Raw genomic sequence first — 20,471 nt, 5'->3', positions numbered from 1 at the left:
TGAACGCACATCATGTGTCCCCCCTCTTGCAACTGTTTTTGTTCCTGTAGCAGTTGATCTGATAAGAATACATGGATCCTGTGATCCCAAAATACAGCAAACCAGACACAACATACAATATGTAACGTATTCTTTCCCATTTATTGGAAATGTTGGTTTAACAGTATATTTTCTGAATTAGGGAGGGTAGATTGCCTAAAAACAAAACATGCATTTGCCTCAACAAAAATTCAAACACTGAGGAGTCTTCTCTCTCAGTGTGGATTACAGCAGACCTCTGGCGCTTTTGCAGAGCAATATTCATTGAGGACCAATAATTTAGGACTTGGAGCCGAATCTTATATTGTGTCTAACGCAGGTGAAGGTAAGATGACTTCAATTTCAATCGAGCTAGGCTGAGGTGAGACTGGAGTCAGCACTCTTTGACTTCAAGGTGGCTCAGTTGAAGTGGTGAAATCAGGCTCTTCTATAAAGAGGTGTAACCTTAGATGGAGCTTGACTTGGCAACAGTCGGTCAACATGTCTCCACCAGGTGAGATGATTAGCCGTTTGGACTGTGTACGAAACTGGTCCTGTCTGAGCAATCACAGCAGTAGGAACCCATTTAGCTCCAGTATAATTACAAGGTAGAACTTCTTGTTCCCGACCAGAAAATTTAGCTCTTCTCTACTCGGTTGTGCTGTTGATCTTGCACAACCTGTCATGTTTTTGTTGGTTTCAATAGATGAAAGCAAGGGCCCAGTTGTCATCCCATTAGTAGGAATGCTGGAGATACTTTAATCGTAGCATATGGCATGTTTCGGTATGTCAGCAGAAACGTGCCCAGGCGCTTTTGATCCCAGGAATGTCCTTGTGATGACTTGAAAGCACGTTTCATGGCTTGAACAAATCTCTCGGCTAATCCACTGATGGATGGGTGTATGGTGCGGAGGTGATGTGATGAATTCCGTTACATCTCAAAACATTCTCAAACTCATGGGAGACAAATTGAGGTCAATGAAAGGTCCATTGTCTGTCAAAAATTATTCTGGCAACCCGTAGTGACTGAACATTTCTCTTAGCCTTTGAATTGTACTCTCAGCAGTAATAAAGGATATCACGGAAACTTCTGGCCATTTAGAAAGAGCATCCACAACCGTCATGAACATTGTTCCTTCAAATGGACTTGGGAGGGTGCTTTGTGAAGCCCAGCAGCATCAATGACATGCCCCAAATGTTCGCAGAGGGTCGAAAAAAACTTGCATTTGTCTTTGTGAACCCATAAGCCACACTCCCCCAGCCTTTGTAGGTGGGTTACCAGGGGTTAACAGTAAATTCCAGCAGATGCGTATAGATGGTGAGATGGTGTTGCCCATTCACTATGGAGGGGGACAGTCTTCAAGATTCCTAGCTTTGCCAGATGTTCAAGGTTATCTTTGACTTTTGGTCAAACGGCACAAAGCACAATTCTGGCCGTTAGAAATTTTGATTGAGAGTCAGTTTTGAAATTCAATTTTACGGTAATTCCCTATTGGCCGAGTCGCACAAGTACGTATCGCGTACCTGGTGGGTGGTGTTCTCATGTGTAATGGTGGTACCCATGTCGATGATCTGGCACGTCTTGCAGAGATTGCCATGGCAGGGTTGTGTCGTGTCGTGGTCGCTTTTCTGAAGGCTGGTAATTTGCTGCAAACAATGGTTTGTTTGAGGTTGTGCGGTTGTTTGAAGGCAGTAGTGGGGGTGTGGGGATGACCTTGGCAACATGTTCGTCTTCATCGATGATATGTTGAAGGCTGCGAAGAAGATGTCGTAGTTTCTCCGCTCCAGGGAAATACTGGATGACGAAGGGTACTCTGTTGGTTGTGTCCCGTGTTTGTCTTCCGAGGAGGTCGGTGCGGTTTTTTGCTGTGGCTTGTTGGAACTGTCGATCGATGAGTCGAGCGCCATATCCCGTTCGAACAAGGGCATCTTTCCGCATCTGTAGATGTCTGTTACGCTCCTCCTCATCTGAGAAGATCCTGTGTATACGGAGGGCTTGTCCATAGGGGATGGCTTCTTTAGTGTGTTTAGGGTGGAAGCTGGAGAAGTGGAGCATCGTGAGGTTATCCGTGGGCTTGCGGTAAAGCGAAGTGCTGAGGTGACCGTCCTTGATGGAGGTGAGTGTGTCCAAGAAAGCAACCAATTTTGGAGAGTAGTCCATGGTGAGTCTGATGGTGGGATGGAACTTACTGATGTCATCGTGTAGTCGTTTCAGTGATTCTTCGCCGTGGGTCCAGAGGAAAAAAATTTCATCAATGTATCTGGTGTATAACGTTGGTTGAAGGTCCTGTGCGGTGAGGACTTGTTCAAACTTGTACATGAAGATGTTGGCATATTGAGGTGTGGATTTGGTACCTATGGCTGTTCCGTGTGTCTGGATGAAGCACTTGTTGTCGAAGGTGAAGATGTTGTGATCAAGAATGAAGCGGATGAGTTGCAGAATTGCGTCTGGAGATTGGCCGTTGTCGGTGTTGAGTTCTGAGGCTGTTGCAGCAATGCCGCCATCATGGGGGATGCTGGTGTAGAGTGCCGAGACGTCCATTGCGACAAGGAATGTTCCTGGTTCAACTGGTCCATTGGTGCTGAGTTTCTGTAAGAAGTCCACTGTGTCGCGACAGAAGCTGGGCGTTCCTTGTACGATGGGTTTCAAGATGCCCTCGATGTAGCCAGAGAGGTTCTCACACAGGGTCCCATTGCCTGATACGATAGGCCGGCCTGGTGTGTTGGCCTTATGTATTTTCGGGAGGCAGCAGAGATCTCCAATGCGGGGAGTACGTGGGATGAGAGCACGTAGGGTGCTCTGAAGGTCTGGGTCCAAGGTCTTGCTCAGTCTGTTGAGTTGGAGGGTGTGTTCCTTGGTCGGATCTGCGGGTAACTGTCTGTAGTGTTCCTGGTCGTTGAGTTGTCGGTACACTTCTTTGCAGTCGTCCGTTCTGTTCAGTATGATGGTGGCCCCTCCTTTCTCTGCTGGTTTGATGACGATGTTGCGGTTGGTCTTGAGAGCGCGGATGGCACTGCGTTGTGCTTGGGTGACGTTCGGGGCTGTCTTGTGAATACGACTGATGAATCTGGCATTGAAGCGATTCCTGACGGCTTGACATACATGTTCAGTCTAGGGCAGCGGCCTTCCGGAGGGGTCCAATTCGACTCTTTCCTCTTCGGTTGCCGCACCGTAGATCTCTCGGTCTGCTGTTCTGGTTCATTGGTTGTCTCATTCGCCTGATGAATTCCTCCGTGTCTGCCACGAGACTGATGGGGTCTATTTATGTGGTGGTACAGAAATTGAGCCCTCTGCTGAGGACTTCGATTTTGTCTGCTTGAAGCGTGTAGCCCGACAAGTTGCTATCTTCAATGGAAGGAGTGATGCTGGAAAAGTGGATTCTCATATTAGACACACGCACACACCTGTCTCTCACACACACCTCTCTAGACACATCACCCATGCACACACCTCTCATTCACACATACACCTCTCACACCCGTCCCAGTCTTACACACACACACCCCTCGCACACACACACACCTCTCACACACCCTTCTCTCTCACACTCCTCTCTCGGAGGCTCGAGCCCCTCCTCTCACAGCCTCCCCTGGCCTCTGCCGCCACTCAGTTACTGTTGTCTCCTCCTCTCTCCCGCTTCTCCGTTTCTGGCCGATCCATTTCCTGCTAGCTCCTGCCTCACTTTCAATTTTTGCTCTTGGCCGTAGGCTTTTCTGCCCAGCAACAGCGCGATTGAATGAATCAAATGGGCCTCCTTACAAGGGCGAGGATGAGCAGGCTCTTTGAGCGGGTAGAAGATGTGTGTGAATGTTGCGGTGATTAACATTACATCCGCGGGCAGCACGGTGGCGCAGAGGGTTAGCCCTGCTGCCTCACGGCGCCGAGGTCCCAGGTTCGATCCCGGCTCTGGGTCACTGTCCGTGTGGAGTTTGCACATTCTCCCCGTGTTTGCGTGGGTTTCACCCCCACAACCCAAAGATGTGCAGGGTAGGTGGATTGGCCACGCTAAATTGCCCCTCAATTGAAAAAAAAAATGAATTGGGTACTCTAAATTTATAAAAAAAAACATTACATCCGTTATTGACTATTTGTTGTTGGGTGTAAATTTGGGAGAAAATGTGTGAAAAAGGAGAATAAAAAATATATTTTTAAAAAATCAAATGGGCCAATCAGAGTAAGACCCCTTGGAGCACTGGGTGCAAATAAAATGACTGGATTTTTAAAAACTTTGCCAGGTCGAACCAGTATTCGCCAGTCACGTGTTGGCTGAATCTTTATATGTTAAATTTTGCTGGGAGTTATGTGAGGTGTTGTCCTATATTGGCTCTGGTCACTTGACCTGCATGTCAGGGTGATTGATTTCTGGAGTTCACAATGCCATATTTCAGATAAGGTGTTAATGTTCAGGTGAATAAAAATCCCAAGACACTTTTCAAGGAACAGTAAGTTCTTAGTTTATTGGCCCTCAATAAATATCACAAAAATACTGTCCATTTGTTACAGTCCCTAACAACAGCACTTGCATGGTAATGTTATTTCATTGTGGAATTCCTGTTATGAGATCATACAATACATCCTAGTACTATTATTGATATCTTGACATGTTTGACATACTGCAGACTGTTAGATCAGTCCCTCTCTTGTTAAATGCATTTTGCCACTGTTTATTTAACTCCTGCTGAAATCTTGCATTTTGTCACCAATCATAGTACTACCATACCCCATGATGTTACTGAACTATTAAGTCAGAGAATGTGAATTCAAATCCAATCATGGCTGAACTCAAATTCTGAATTTAGGGGATAATAAAAGCCAGTGCAGTATAATGTGTAAACTTACATCAGTGGTCATTGTATGCACTGGGGAAAAGTGAGTAAATACCCCAAATTCTGGTGGGTGGGTTGGGTTTAATGCCCGTTGAGCCCCTCTCCGGCCCCCTCTTTCCTCTGTTTGTTGCAGCTGTTCATGTTTGAAGTGTTAGTGGGGAAGGTCAGGAGGCTCGTCAGCTCTCGACATACAGGAGAAGGGAAATGTGATCCTCCGATCACAGCTTTACTTTTCCACTTTGTTCAGCTACTCACATTTTTAACTGGGCTTTGAGTGCCAAAGTCCTGCGTCGTGCCAGATCTGTCTGACTAAAACGTCCCCCCTGAGCAATTGCTTTCATATTCTGCAGCAGACCTCTTCTGCTGCAACAAATTTAAGAAAAAAAGTATTACACCACATGATGGCACTCCTGGACTACATTTTCACCCACAACTTCCGGTCTAAGGCTTGGGATTCCCTTCCTAAATCTCTCATGCTCTTTACAAGACACTCCTTCAAATCTACCTCTTTGACCAAGCTTTTGAATGCCTGTCCTAATATTTCTTCATGTGGCTCAGTCTGAAGTTATGTCTGATAACGGTCCCATGAAGGGCCTTGTGACATTTAAGGTACTCTTGGATGCCAGCTACGAAAACAAAAACGAAAAAGATTTTGTTCCTTTGCCTCAATCTCTCAATAACAAAAAACATCCATGCATTGTGGACTCACCGATTAAAATAGGCGAGCAACCTTCCAAAATCAAAGTGCCTTACTGTGAACACTGTCGAGCTATTATTTCCTGAACCGCACTGCCTTTTATTTCAAAATACCTTTCGACACAAATAGGAGCACTATGCAAGTTTTTCATTTTGTAAAAGGAAAAGTATTTGCTAGAACAAGTTGTACATGTAATAAGGCAAATAAGATATCCCCCCCACCCCGCCAAAATTCTTCGAACCAACTCAACGCCCGGTCTGTCTGTATCTGACGAACTGTGTGCATCTCGGTTGGCTCATATTACCCCGAATGAAGCCCCGCGGTGTTTAAAATGCATCGACAGAGGGGGTAACAGAGGCAAATTGTCAAATTAAACCAATTTCAAACCCTGGACAGCAGTCCAATGTTGCTGATGATCCTGGTTTTATCTTCCACAATGCATGCACATGAATCCTCAAGGATGTGAAGCTGGATGGACGGTATTCCGGTCCGAGCACCATGTGAAGGCTGAAGGGGAGTTTGTTTTGGGGGGTCTCTCTCCCCAGGACTGCTGCATTACCCAAATGGAGAAACTCTACGAAATGCCCCTCCTGGCTGCAGTGCTGGCGGGGGTGAGGAACCATCCCCCCCCGGCCCGGGCCCTTCTTTCATTTCTGCTTCTTCTGGCCCCGGGCCTCGTTGGCGCGCTGCCTCAGCTCCTTCGCCCAGGTGTCCCGGAGCCGGGTCACCTTCTTGTTCAGCTCACTCAGCCTGCGGGGCGCGTCCGCCCGCTCCCGCAGCCGCTCGGCCGCCTGCCGGCCGCCACGCTCCAGGCGGCTCAGCAGGTAGACGGTGAGGCGGGCCGCCTGGCGCATGGGCGGCGTCTCGGACAGCTTCTCGATCAGCCGCGCGTTGTTGAGCACCGACATCAGGAGCCTCCGCAGCACCATGGCGGGGTCGCACCGTCACCCTCCCGGCTCACCGCTCGGCCATCCATTCCCTCCCCCATCTCCATGGAAACGGTTCGACCGCCTCGGCGATCGGCAGTCCCGCTGCAGGACGAATCGTTTTGTTTTAAAAGATTCTCTTTGCATCTCGTTGCTCGATCGTTTTTTTATTCCTGCTATTCAACGCGCGCGACAAGTAAAATAAAACTGTGCAAACCGCCGAGCGTGACCTTGTTCTTGGATTCTCGGATCGGGCGGGGACCATCGGCACGGACTGGGACCATCGGCACGGGTGGCGGCCCGGACGGGTTTAAGCGGGGGACGACAACACCGAGGGGGACGGAGATAGCCGTCGGTTTCCGGTTGCGTGCGGTCGATTTCCTGGCTCCGGTCGCTGAGCGCCGCGGCTCTCTCGCCTGTCGGGCGCCATGGCGGTGGTGCTGAACGCTCTCACCAGTGACTCCCACGTGGAGCTGAGTCAATACCGGGACCAGCACTTTCGGGTAATGTGTCCTCACAAACTGGCAGCGAGTCAAGTGACAACTGACCGCTAACCAGCGCACCACTACTTACCTCTCCCATCACAGTCAACGGGTAACTAGACAGTGAGTGAGCTGCATGAGCTCCCGCCTCCCCGTTAATTCAGTTCCAATTTCTTGGGGGAAGCAAAACCAAGAAAAAAAAGCACGATTTCCACCTGGCAATAAAATAGTTGCCGTTTACATCCCCAGCATGGCTTGGATCAAGGGACAGTGTTTGTGTTTGACACCTAATATTACCAGGCACAGGAAGTTGACAGAAATTAATTGGCAGCTAGATTAAAGTGAGGTGGGCGGGAGTGTTGGCGGATGGAGTTAAGTGTGGGCAAGTGTGAGGTTGGATTTGGATCCGTGAGAGGCCAGTGATAATATTTTCTTACGGGTAAGAAAGCTGGGACTGTAGAGGATCAAAGGGATTTTGGATGTTTTAATTATTAATGGAATGTTGGCCTTTATCGCAAAGGGATGGGAAGGAGTAGAAGCTGTGTCTTTGTGCAGAGCCTTGGTCAGACAGTATTCAGTAATGTATTCAGTATATGGCACTGCAACTCAGGAAGGCTATGAGAGAAATCCAGGACAAGGAGCAAACTCTTAAATTTAGAGATCGGTCATTCAGTACTGAAAACAAGACGTGCTTTTCACAAAAGGTGGTGGAAATCTGGAACTCTTTCTCTTCCCCCCCCCCCCCCCCCCCCCCCCCAAAAAGACTGAGAGTGCCAGTACAATAAAAATATTCAAGACCAAATGTTGCCAATTTTAAAAAAATCATGTAAGTGTATCTGGGGAGGTGAGTCAATTCAGTTGAGAAACCGATCAGCTATGATTCAGTAGAACGATGCAACAGCCCAATGGCTGAATGGTCCACTTTTAATCTGATATTCCAATTATCAGCCATTTAATGAATTTTGAATTGTAGATTTTCTTGGGGATTTTGCACAGTGAGATCCTACAAAAATAAATGAGATAAGTGACCCCTTAATGTACTTTCATAGGTGATGATTGAGAAGTAACTCCACTGTTCCTTTTCAGGTTGTGCCAAGGCATCTTTAATGCTAACCAGGGGCTGGTTTAGCACGGCTAAATAGCTGGCTTTTAAAGCAGACCAAGGCAGGCCAGCAGCATGGTTCAATTCCCGTACCAGCCTCCCCGAACAGGTGCCGGAATGTGGCGACTAGGGGCTTTTCACAGTAACTTCATTTGAAGCCTACTTGTGACAATAAGCAATTTTCATTTCATTTTCATGTTCTTCTGAACTGGTGAATTCAGTGTAGGGTCTTATCTGAAAGATGACACTTTCAAAATTGAAGTGCTCCCTCAGCACTGGCTGAAGTGTCAGCTTTGATTATGTGCTCAAATGTTTGGCATAGAGCTTGAAAACATGAATAACAAGCTCAAAAGTGAGGTTGCCATCAATAAACCTGGTTATTTCACTCCACAGCATGTTACCGGCCAGGAGTTTGACTTGAGAACTTGATGTCCGAATTAGCAGATAACGAGGGGAAAATTCAACATATTCTGGCTTCTGATGTGCTCCAAGACATTGGTGTAAATCACAGATTGATAATGCACAGTACTTAACATCTGTTTCAAGAGAACACCCAGAAGTCACCAGATTCCACTTTGGCAGCTGGCATACTTTGGGTCTGGATGTTTGTGAGCTGAAATTCATCTCCCCTCCCTTCCAAAATTAGGCGCAGTGTTGAATTTCTCCCTTGATATCATGCATTAGATTGTAGAATAGTGCTACTGTGCATAAATCTAATTTGTTTTTTAACTTTAAAATCTTTGTTTTTAAGGGAAGCCGATATGAGCAGGACAAATTACTGAGATACAGCTGCACTCTCTATGTTGGGAATCTGTCGTTTTATACTACGGAGGAGCAAATCTATGAACTCTTCTCAAAAAGTGGTGATGTTAAGCGAATCATCATGGGTTTGGACAAAATCAAGAAAACTTCATGCGGATTCTGTTTTGTGGAGTATCTTTTATGCGCTACTATGTCAAGTATTTTCAAATAGCAGTTAGTTTCATTAGATAAGTAAAACTGTAGTGGACTAATATAAAGTGTCTTGGCCTTAAAAAGGCAAAATTGCATTTCTACAATGCCTTTCGTGACCGCAGACATCCCAAGTGTTTTAGGCAGTGAAGTATTTTGAAGTGTAATGCAGGAAATCTGATAGCCACTTTACGCACATCAAACTCTCAGTACCAGCATTGGGATAACAGTCCAGTAATTTGATTTTGTAGTGTTAATTGAGGGATAAATGTTTGTCAGGGCATTAGTGATAACTTATTTACCCTTCAATATAGTGCCATACGATCTTTTACTTCCATCAAGAAGGTGCCTTTGGTTTACAACCTCATCTGAAAGACGGATAAGAAGCCCCCATAAGCCTTTCCTTCCATTCAGTGCTATCATTGCTGATAGATATCATCTAATGCTTTCTGTAGAGACAGGTTCACACTTTTGCATGGAGAAGTAGCGCCCAATGGCTCTCCTTAGTGCCCAATGGCTCAGCTCTTGTTTTTAAGATTTTCTTTATTTGTTTATGGGACGTGGGCATCGCAGGCTGTGCCCACATTTTTTGCTCATCTGTAATTGCCCTTGAGGGGGCAGTTAAGAGTCAACCACATTGTTATGGGTCTAAAGTCTCATGGAGGCCAGATCAGGTAACGACGGCAGAGATCCTTCCTTAAAGGGACATTAGTGAACCAGATGGGTTTTTACAACAATTGACTTATGGGTTCATGATCATCATTGGACTTTTCAATTCCAGAATTTTTTTTTTGTTAAATTCAAATTTTGCCATTCGCAGTGGCAGGATTTGAACCTGGATCCTCAGAGCATTACTCTGGTTTTCCAGTTGGGTGATAATACCACTACGTCATCGCCTTCCCTAAATTATGTCTCTTTGTCCTAAACTTCCCAACCAGGTTTCTCTTGATCTACCCCATCGAAACATTTCAGATTCCTAAAAAGTTGAATCAAATCACCCTTTAATCTATTCCAGGAAATATAAGCCTATTTTTTATAATCGCTCCTCAGAATCTATCATTCTTGGTGCTCTAACATTCTGGTAACTCTGCGCAGCAATGCCAATTTCAACTTTGAGCTGCATTGCCCAGAATTAGTACACATCTGGTCTAACCAGATGTGGTCTAACCAGGGCTTTGTCTAGCTGCAGCAAAATTTACTTCTCTTTATATTCTAGCTACTTAGTACAATTATTTTTTTCTAATATGTCTTTAGTTTTCTATACTGGAGTACATTTTCTGAGGACATCCCCACCCACACTTGATCATCTCAAAGCTCATTTAGAGTAGCGTTGGGCTGAGCGTGAAAGCAGATTTTCAGTTTTCCCTTGTCGGTAGAACCTAAAAAGGAGCTTTATTTTGCATGTGTGCTTGCATTATCCCAGGCGTCCATGTATAACATGGGAACCATTTGCAAAGAGCATGGAAGTATTCTACTCCTCTATCGATATGCCTCATCTAAAAACATGGAAATTTCACTGAAAAACAGTGAAAAGTTGATTGCTGATGAATCCCTATCTTTATGCATCAGTACCTGTTCAAGTGGTGACTTATTCTTAATGATTTAATTAGATATTACACACGTAGTGATGCTGAACAGTGCATGAGATTTATTAATGGAACGCGCTTGGATGATCGAATTATTAGAACAGATTGGGATACTGGCTTCAAAGAAGGCAGACAGTTTGGTCGAGGGAAATCTGGTGGTCAGGTACGTTTCAGTATGATACTGTGCATGCAATCAAATTTTGTAAAATGAAAACTCAAAAGATCAAACACAATCTTTTCAAAATATGCACTCAAATAATTATCACCATCGTATGAATTTCAAAAATGTTTAGACCATAAGACATAGGAGCAGAATTAGGCCTTTTGGCCATCGAGTCTGCTCCGCCATTCAATCATGGCTGATATGTTTCTCATCCCCATTCTCGTACCTTCTGCCCATAACCCCTGATCCCCTTATTAATCAAGAACCTATCTATCACTGTCTTATAAGACACTGACTTGGCCTCCATAGCCTTCTGTGGCAATGAATTCCATAGATTCACCACCCACTGGCAGAAGAAATTCCTTTTCATCTCTGTTTTAAAGGATGGTCCCTTCAGTCTGAGGCTATGCCCTCGGGTTCTAGTTTCTCTTACTGGAAACATCCTCTCCACGTTGACTCTATCTAGGCCTCTCAGTATTCTATAAGTTTCAATGAGATCCCCCCCTCATCTTTCTAAATTCCATCAAGTACAGACCCAGTATCCGCAACCCTTCCTCGTACGACAAGTCCTTCATTCCGGGTTTCATTCTTATGAACCTCCTCTGGACCCTCTCCAAGGCCAGCATATCCTTCCTTAGATACGGAGCCCAAAACTGCTCACAATACTCCAAATGGGGTACGACCAGGACCGTCTACAGCCTCAGACGTACATACCTGTTTTTGTATTCTAGCCCTCTCGGCATGAATGCTAACATTGCATTTGCCTTCTTAACTGGCAACTGAACCTGCACGTTAACCTTAAGAGAATCCTGAATTAGGACTTGTATGTCCCTTTGTGCTTTTGATTTCCAAAGCTTTTTCCCATTTAGAAAATAGTGTATGCCTCTATTCTTCCTACCAAAGTGCATAACCTCACACCGTTCCACATTATAATCCACCTGCCACATCTTTGCCCACTCTCCTCGCCTATCCAGGTCCTTCTGCTTCCTTAACACAACCTGTCCCTCTATATCTTTGTTTTACTTATGTTTATAATAAGTGGAGCATCACTTGCATTATCAACCAGTGGTTAAAAAATAACCAGTCCCGGCAGTTGAATTATGATTGGAACTTGTCTGTTAACGCCTAATATTATATATTACTGTAGGTGCGTACACCCCCCCCCCCCCCCCCCGGCTGCCACATTCGGGCGAATCCTGAGAAACCCAGCCATGTCACTACTCATACCCCTGATTTCAGGGGATCTGAGTCCCTCCATGCCAATAAAATCCGTCTCCGGGCTACCAGGAAGGCAAAGGCCAAGACATCGGCTTCTCTCACCCCCTGGACTCCCAGGTTGTCTGACACACCAAAGATCGCCACCTCTGGTCTCGGAACCACCCCTACCTTCAGCCCCCCGACGTGACGTCAGCGAACCCCTGCCAGAATCCCCTAAACCTCGGACATACCCAAAACATATGGACATGATTCGCAGGCCCACCCCCACACCGCTCACACCTATCCTCCACCCCTTCAAAGAACCTGCTCATCCGGGCCACAGTCATATGCATCCATTCCATCAGCTCCTTATAAATCTCCCGATACCTTCCTGTTTTCGACTCCACCTTGTCCTTTAGCCCATGGGTGGCGGCTGCGGAAAGGTCGATACCTGCCTCCGCGCAAAGTCCCTCACCGGCAAGTAACGGAACCCATTCTTTCCAGGCAGCTCAAACTCCTCCTCCAACTCTTCCAGACATGGAAAGCCCTCGTCTGTAAACAAAGGACAGTACAGGCAGGAAGAGGCCCTTCGGCCCTCCAAGCCTGCGCCGATCATGGTACCTGCCTAAACTAAATTCATATGCACTTGGAGTCCGTATCCTTCTGTTCCCACCCTATTTATATATTTGTCTAGATGCCCCTTAAATGCTGCTATTGTATCTGCTCTCACCACCTCCCCAGGCAGCGCGTTCCATATATATATCACCCTATGTGTACAAAAACTTGCCTCGCACTTCTGTTCTAACTTTTCCCCATGCATTTTAGACCAATGTCCACTAGTACTTGGCTCTCCTACCCGGAAAGAGCATCTGACTATCCACTCTGTCCACGCTACTCACAATCTTGTAGTCCTCTTCAAGTCGTCTCTCAACCTCGGTCGTTCCAGTGAGAACAGACTGAGTTTATCTCACCTCTCAAATGCCCAAACCGCTCGATCCTTGCCCGCTGCCACCCACGGAACCCCCCCATCCAGCCCACCCCGGAACAAACTGATGATTACCACAGATCAGTGCCCACACCAATGCCCTCCATCCCCATGTGCTACCTCCACTGTCCCCACACCCTTAAGGCTGCCACTACTACCGGACATGTGAAGTACCTGGCTGATGAGAACAGCCTCGGCGCCGTTAACAGAGCCCCCAAACGTGTGTCCCTACATGAGACCGCCTCCACCTGTAACCATTCTGTCACCTCTCCCACTACCCACTTGCTGACCATCGCTATGTTTGCCGGCCAGGAATCATTTATAAAGTTTGGAAGGGTCAGCCCCCCCCCCCCCCCCCCCCCCCGACCCCGCTCCAGCAGCACCCTTTTTCACCCTCAGGGTTTTACCCACCCACACAAACCCTGAGATCACCACATTCACCTTCTTAAAAATGCCTTGGGGATAAAAATTGGAAGGCTCTGGAAAACAAACAAGAACCTTGGGCGTACCGTCATCTTTACATCTGGATTCTCCCTGCAAGTGACAGCAGGGGTGCATCCCACCCCCAAAAGTCCCCCTTCATCTGCTCTACCAACCGAGCCAGATTCCGCTTGTGTAGCTACTCCCACTCCATGGATGACCAGATACCGAAAGCTCCCCCTACCACCTTGAATGGCATCTCCCCCAATCTCTTTTCCTGTCCCCCTCGCCTGAATCGGAAAGACCTCATTTTTACCCATGTTCAATTTTTACCCTGAAAACCAGCCAAATTCCTCTAGGATTCCCACAATCCCTCCAATACCCCCCCCCCCCCCCTCCCACAGCAGGTCCGAAATGTACAATAATAGCGTAAAGCGAGACCATATGCCACCCCCCCACCCCACCTCCCCTGCCAGTCCTGCGACACTCTCAGCGCCATCGCCAACTGCTCCATAGCCAAGGCAAACAGCAGTGGGGAGAGTAGACATCCTTGCCTTGTCCCCGGTGCAGCCTCGCCAACGGTGCCTGATAGGGACTGATCCTTATCCTGCTTCAGAATCCGAGAGATCGAGGCCTGCGACATCGTTAGGGTGGAGGGGAGAGCACCACCCGCTCCCTTGTCTCATTAAACGCCCTTACCAACAAGGACCCCAGAACCCCCGAGAACCTTTTATAAAACTCCACTGGGTATCCATCCGGACCTGGGTCCAGCCTCCAGCCCCTCCACCACTTCTACCAGCCCAATTAGGGTCCCAGACCCTCCAGCAGCTCCTCTTCCAGCCTCGGGAACCCCAACCCTCCCTAAAACCGCCTCATCCCCTCCACCCCCGCTGGGGTTTTCAACTCATACAGCCCACTGTAAAAATCCCTAATTACCCCATTCACCTCCACCGGATCCAAAACCACGTTCCCCCTCTGTCCTTCACTTTCCCGATCTCCCTCGCCGACTCTTGCTTCCTCAACTGTGCGCCAGCATTCTGCTTGCCTTCTCACCATATTCATACACCGCCTCTCTGACCCTTCTCAACTGCCCCACTGCCTTCCCAGTAGATAACAAATTTAATCTGCAGCTTCTTCAACAGCCCCGCCTCCGGGACTTCCGAGTATCTCCTGTCTATCTGCAGGATCTCCTCTACTCGCCTTTCCATTTCTACCCGCTTCGCTTTCTCCCTGTGTGCCTGTATCGATATGCACTCCCCTCTCACCACTGCCTTCAACGCCTCCCGTGGCTAGCGAGACCTCCCCCGTATTATTTATCTCCACATATACCCGAATTGCCTCCCTCACCCGCTCGCATACCTGTTCCTCCGCCAACAGATTGAATTTCAGCAAAACTGGGGATCATAATCTTTTCGTCATCCACTTAAGGCCAGGCTGTCAACACTGACACTGTCAACATTCATCAAGGTGTAACAATTCAGGAATCAACTAAACAAAATACAAACTTAATGTTATACCATTGGATACATTCAGTTCCTCTGTATTTATGGGCAACACGCAGTTTGATTTCCTAATATATTTGTATTTTGCAGGTACGTGATGAATATAGGACAGATTATGACGCTGGAAGAGGTGGATTTGGAAAACTAGTCCAGATGCAGAGAGTCCCAGAACCAAGACAGAAATTTTAGACTTTCACCAACTGTACATTTGAGATAATGAAGGTAGAATCTTCATAGAAATCTGGGATTGAAGAATACAGCTGGGATTGAAGAAAACAGCTGACATGTTAACAGCTTTGTGCTGTTCACTCTTTCATCGGCCAATGAACTCTTTAAAGACCCACCCAGTTTCTGAGGTGCAATCATTGTGTCCAATTTTGGTTCTTTTTAAAGTTGTAATTTTTGTCACTCCTAATAAAAACAGAATAAAAATTAGATTGTTTAAGTTGCCTTTGTAACTTAATGCAAAAGACGTTACAAATCTTGTATGCATTTTCTTATAACTGAAGTTAGGATGATTGAAATAGCAATTTGAAATACTCCTGAAACCTGAAAAATCAATTTCTAAGGTTCATAGAATCATAGAACCCCTACAGTGCAGAAGGAAGCCATTCGGCCAATAAACTATGCACCAACCATTTGAAAGACCACCCTACACAGATCCAATCCTGCCCCATTACTGTAACCCCAACTAACCTTTGGTCACATGGGGGCACCTTAGCATAGCCAATCCATGTAACCTGCACATCTTTGGACTGTGGGAGGAAACCGCAGCACCCGAGGAAACCCATGCAGACACAAAGAATGTGCAAACTCCACGCAGCTGCATTCCCTGCTTAGCCTGAGAACACTTTGTTCTAGATCAGTCAGGTAAGGAATAGCCAAGGCAACATGTAGCGAATTTAAAGTGACACTGAGTATGAAAGCTATTGCATGTACTCGTTTGGTAGCTCAGTCCATGGACAGACAGACATCACGAAGGCCTGGATGGACTCCTCCAATTTCTCTAAGACCACAATTGCTGCTAGTATCTCGCACATTCTTTGCTGTTGCTCCAGAAGTATTTTTGTTCGAACATGGTCACCCCGCAGCTTAAGGAAGTGCAGTCAGAGAAGGGATGGGTGACCACCAGCCTGAAGAATTAGTAGGCAAGTGGTCAGGAAAGCCCCAGAGAGCATCTAAACCATTTTTGTGTGTTGGAAAACGGTGAATGTGATAGTTATGGAGAATACAGCCAGAGCCAAGTTCATGGCTCTGTGGGTAGCTCAGCTGCATTAGGGGGGGGGGGGGGATGGGGATGGAAGAAAAATAGTGGTTGGAGACTCAATAGTGGGGGTGCAAGCAGGCATTTCTGTGGCTGCCGATGTGACACCAGGGTGGTATTACCTCCCTGATGCCAGTGCCAGGGATGTCACTGAATGGCTGCAGAGCATTCTGAAGGGGGAATGTGAATAGTCAGGACGTGGTTTCCACTGGTACCAATGACTGAAAGAGGGATGAGGTTGTGCAACAGGAATTTAGGGAGCGAGACAGCAGATTGAAAAGGAGGACCTCAAAGTTTGTAATCTCTGGATTACTCCAGCTGCCACATGCTAGTGAGTATAGGAATAAAATGATAGAGCAGGTGAATATGTGACTGAAGAGATGGTGCAGGAGGGAAGGCTTTAGTTTCCTGAATCACTGGGCCCGACTCTGGGGAAGGTGGGACCTGTACAAGTTGGATGGGTTGCTCCTGAAACAGAATGGGACCAACATCCTTGCGGGAATATTTGCTAATTGCTGTTGGACGCGGGGCTGGTTAAACTAATTTTTAAAAATTTTTTTTTTTTTTTTAGAGTACCCAATTATTTCGGGGAAATTTAGCGTGGCCAATCCACCTAGCCTGTACATCTTTGGGTTGTGGAGGTGAAACCCAAGCAGACGGGTAGAATGTGCAAACTCTGCACGGACAGTGACCCATGCCAGGATTCAAACCCCGGTCCTCAGCGCTGCAGTCCGTGTACTAACCACTGCTACATGCCACCCTTGGTTAAACTAATTTGGCTGACAATGGGACATTGAGTGGAGATACATAAGGGGATGATGCATAGCCAAGTTATAGATGAAAAACCATGTCAGTCTGGAAGGCAGAGTGAAGATAGACATGTTAAGATACAAGGGAATATGGCAAGGCTGCATGGCATTTATTTTAATGCAAGGAGTCTTACAGGTTAGGCAGATTAATTGAGGGTGTTGATTAACATATGGGAGCATGATAGTATTGCTATCACAGAGACATGGTTGAGGGAGGGGCAGGATTGGCAGCTCAATATTCTGGGGTATGGGATCTTCAGGTGAGATGAGGGGGTGTAAGAGAAGAGGTGGGGGTCACACTATTGATCAAGCAGTCAATTAATAACCTTTATTAGTGCCACTAATGATACCTTATCAGGCCCTCAATTGAGGCCATATGGGTAGAACTTAAAAACAAAAAGGGGGAAATCATTGCTGGGAGTGGACTAGAGGCCTCCAAACAGTCAGGAGGAATAGAAGAGTAGATATATAGACAAATCTCAGGGAAGTGTAAAAACAATCGGGTAATAATAGTAGGGGATTTCATCCTCTCCAATATATGGGTAGTCAAAGTGTGAAAGGCCTAGAGGGGGCAAAATTCTTAAGGTGCATCCAGGAGAGCTTTTTGAGTCTGCATGTAGAAAGTCCTACAACAGCGAGGGTGGTACTGGACTTAATTTTACATAATGGGATTCCGGTGGCGGCGATGACGTAGGAAGCCACACATAGAATAGAACATAGAACAGTACAGCACAGAACAGGCCCTTCGGCCCTCGATGTTGTGCCGAGCAATGATCACCCTACCCAAACCCACGCAACCCGTATACCCGTAACCCAACAATCCCCCCATTAACCTTACACTACGGGCAATTTAGCATGGCCAATCCACCTAACCCGCACATTTGGGAGCTCCCGTTTTAAACTGACTTTTCGGCTCTTTTTAGAGCCCAAAACGGAAATTTATTGACGTCTCCCGGTGGGAGAAGGTGTGCTGATCGACTTTCCCTGCAGTCCATGACTCGAACTCGGAGTGGAAAGGGGGAAAAAACGGCAGCAGCTCCCCAGAAAAAACGGTGGAAGGAATCCAAGATGGCGGCCGGCGGAGCTCCAGAGGAGTGGAAGCAGTGGGCCCTGGAGCAACAAGCTGCTCTCCTGCGCTGTTTTGCAGACTTCAAGGCTGAGGTACTGAGCTCTCTGCAGGAAGCGAACAGAAGGCTGTCGGAGATTCAGACGACCCAGGGTGCTGCCATCAAGGAGTTCCAGACGCAGGCCACTGAACGAGAGGAGGAGGCCGGGATCCTCGTGAGTAAGGTGGAGGGACACGAGGCACTCCACAAGAAGTGGCAGGACCGCTTCGAGGAGCTTGATCACCGCATGAGGCGGAAAAATCTGCGGATCTTGGGCCTTGCGGAGGGGCTGGAGGGATCGGACCTGACAACCTACGTGGCTATAATGCTGAACTCGCTAGTGGGGGCCGGGTCTTTCCATCTGCCCTTGGAGCTGGAGGGAGCACACAGAGTATTGGCCAGGAGGCCTAAGGAGAATGAACCCCCGCGTGCGGTGCTGGTGAGGTTCCACCGGTTCAGTGATCGGGAGTGTGTGCTGCGCTGGGCCAAGAAGGTGAAGAGCAGCAATTGGGAGAATGGGGTAGTACGGATCTACCAGGATTGGAGTGCGGAGGTGGCTAAGCGGCGGTCCGGATTTAATCGGACAAAAGAGGTGCTTTACAAGAAAAAGATAAAGTTCGGAATGTTGCAGCCCGCGCGCCTGTGGGTAACTTATTCGGACCGGCATTATTATTTCGATTCCCCGGAGGAGGCGTGGGCCTTCGTGCGGACGGAGAAACTGGACTTGAACTAGGGGTTGGGGGTTGCGGGTTCGGTTGTAATACTTTATTGCTGGATTCTGCTGTTGCTCTGTTCTCTTTTTTTTGTACTTTTGCAATTTTGATATGGTTATTTATGGGGGTGTTGTTTGAGTTTTGTATCTTGCGGGGAGGGTTGGGGGGGCTTGTTGTATTCTATGTCGGGTTGGGGGTATGGAGTGGGGCTGGTATTTGGGAGCTGCGTCAGAAGGGTGTGGTGGGGCAGTGCAAAAGCGCGGGCTTTCCTCTGGTTTCCCGTGCTGCGGGGCTGGGGAGTGGAGACGATGATGGGGGGAGGCGGGGTCTTAACTGGTTCTTCCCCGCGCTGGAGCGGTGCCTGGAGGAGGGATAGATTGGGGGATGATCCCACTTTGGGAGGGGTCGGGTTATTGGCGGGAGTTTCCGGGGTCAGCAGAAGTTAGCTGACCCACGGAAGTACAATGGAGGACGGTTCGTGGCTGGGTGGGTTCCTAGCCTGGGGGGGAAGGGAGGGGGGGAAGGGGGAATACCGGGTTGCTGCTGGTAGGGTCAGGAAGGAGCAGGTGGGGGCTGGGGGGACAGAGGTGAGGTGTTGTCGCTGTGGGGACTTGGTCGGGCAGGGGGTGCTGGCCTGGGGCGGGCAGTCGACGGGCTATGGTTAGTCGACGGGGGAGGGGGGCCGGACGCCCTCTGATTCGGTTGGTCACCTGGAATGCGAGAGGATTGAATGGGCCGGTGAAGCGGTCGAGGGTATTTGCTCATCTGAAGGGGCTAAAGGCAGATGTGGCAATGCTTCAGGAGACCCACCTGAAGGTGGCGGACCAGGTCCGTCTGAGGAAGGGATGGGTGGGGCAGGTTTTCCACTCTGGGTTGGATGTAAAGAACCGGGGAGTGGCGATTCTGGTGGGGAAAAATGTGTTGTTTGAGGCATTGGAGGTGGTGGCGGATAAGGGGGGTAGATATGTTATGGTTAGGGGCAGGCTACAAGGAGAGAAGGTGGTACTTGCTAGTGTGTACGCCCCAAATTGGGACGATGCGGGCTTTATGAGGCGTATGTTGGGACGGGTCCCGGATCTGGAGGCGGGAGGTCTGATTATAGGGGGGGACTTCAATACGGTGTTGGATCCTTCACTGGATCGGTCCAGCTCTAGGACGGGTAGGAGGCCGGCGGCGGCCAAGGTACTGAGAGGGTTTATGGACCAGATGGGTGGGGTGGATCCATGGAGGTTTGTGAGGCCGAGGGCACGCGAGTACTCTTTCTTCTCCCACGAACATAGGGTCTACTCTCGGATAGACTTCTTCGTGGTGAGTGGCGGACTGATTCCGAGAGTGGAGGAGGCCGAGTATTGGGCCATTGCAATCTCCGACCACGCTCCGCATTGGATAGAGTTGGAGATGGGGGAGGTGCGGGACCAGCGCCCGTTGTGGCAGTTGGATGTGGGGTTGTTGGCAGAGGAGGAGGTGTGTAGGAGGGTCCGGGCAAGTATTGAGGGGTACCTTGAGGTGAATGATACGGGGGAGGTTCAGGTGGGGGTGGTCTGGGAAGCCCTGAAGGCAGTGATTCATGGGGAGCTGATATCCATCCGGGCACACAGGGAGAGGAGCGAGAGGAGTGAGAGGGATAGACTGGTGGGAAAGATGCTGGCTGTAGACAGGAGGTATGCAGAGGCACCAGAGGAGGGACTGTTGGGGGAGAGGCGCAGCCTGCAGGCTAAATTTG

General features: G+C 48.1%; 2 protein-coding genes across 2 annotated transcripts; one reads left to right on the top strand and one right to left on the bottom strand.

The window, feature by feature from the left end:
* Positions 1 to 4,448: 4,448 nt before the first annotated feature.
* si:ch211-162e15.3 (protein NCBP2AS2) lies at positions 4,449 to 6,756 on the bottom strand. The gene has a single exon (XM_038815629.1). It carries the CDS (start codon positions 6,469 to 6,471, stop codon positions 6,190 to 6,192), a length of 282 nt encoding a protein of 93 aa, XP_038671557.1. The 5' UTR covers positions 6,472 to 6,756; the 3' UTR covers positions 4,449 to 6,189.
* Positions 6,757 to 6,759: 3 nt separating this feature from the next.
* On the top strand, positions 6,760 to 15,301 carry ncbp2 (nuclear cap binding protein subunit 2). Its single transcript, XM_038815628.1, has 4 exons — positions 6,760 to 6,971; positions 8,804 to 8,985; positions 10,614 to 10,752; positions 14,947 to 15,301. The coding sequence occupies exons 1-4, from the start codon at positions 6,897 to 6,899 to the stop codon at positions 15,043 to 15,045; spliced, it is 495 nt and encodes a 164-aa protein (XP_038671556.1). The 5' UTR covers positions 6,760 to 6,896; the 3' UTR covers positions 15,046 to 15,301.
* Positions 15,302 to 20,471: the final 5,170 nt, after the last annotated feature.

This window comes from Scyliorhinus canicula, chromosome 13 (assembly GCF_902713615.1).
Source record: "Scyliorhinus canicula chromosome 13, sScyCan1.1, whole genome shotgun sequence".
NCBI classification, from domain to species: domain Eukaryota; kingdom Metazoa; phylum Chordata; class Chondrichthyes; order Carcharhiniformes; family Scyliorhinidae; genus Scyliorhinus; species Scyliorhinus canicula.
The sequence above is the reverse complement of the archived record's forward strand: the minus strand, read 5'-3'. Positions and strand labels throughout refer to the sequence as shown.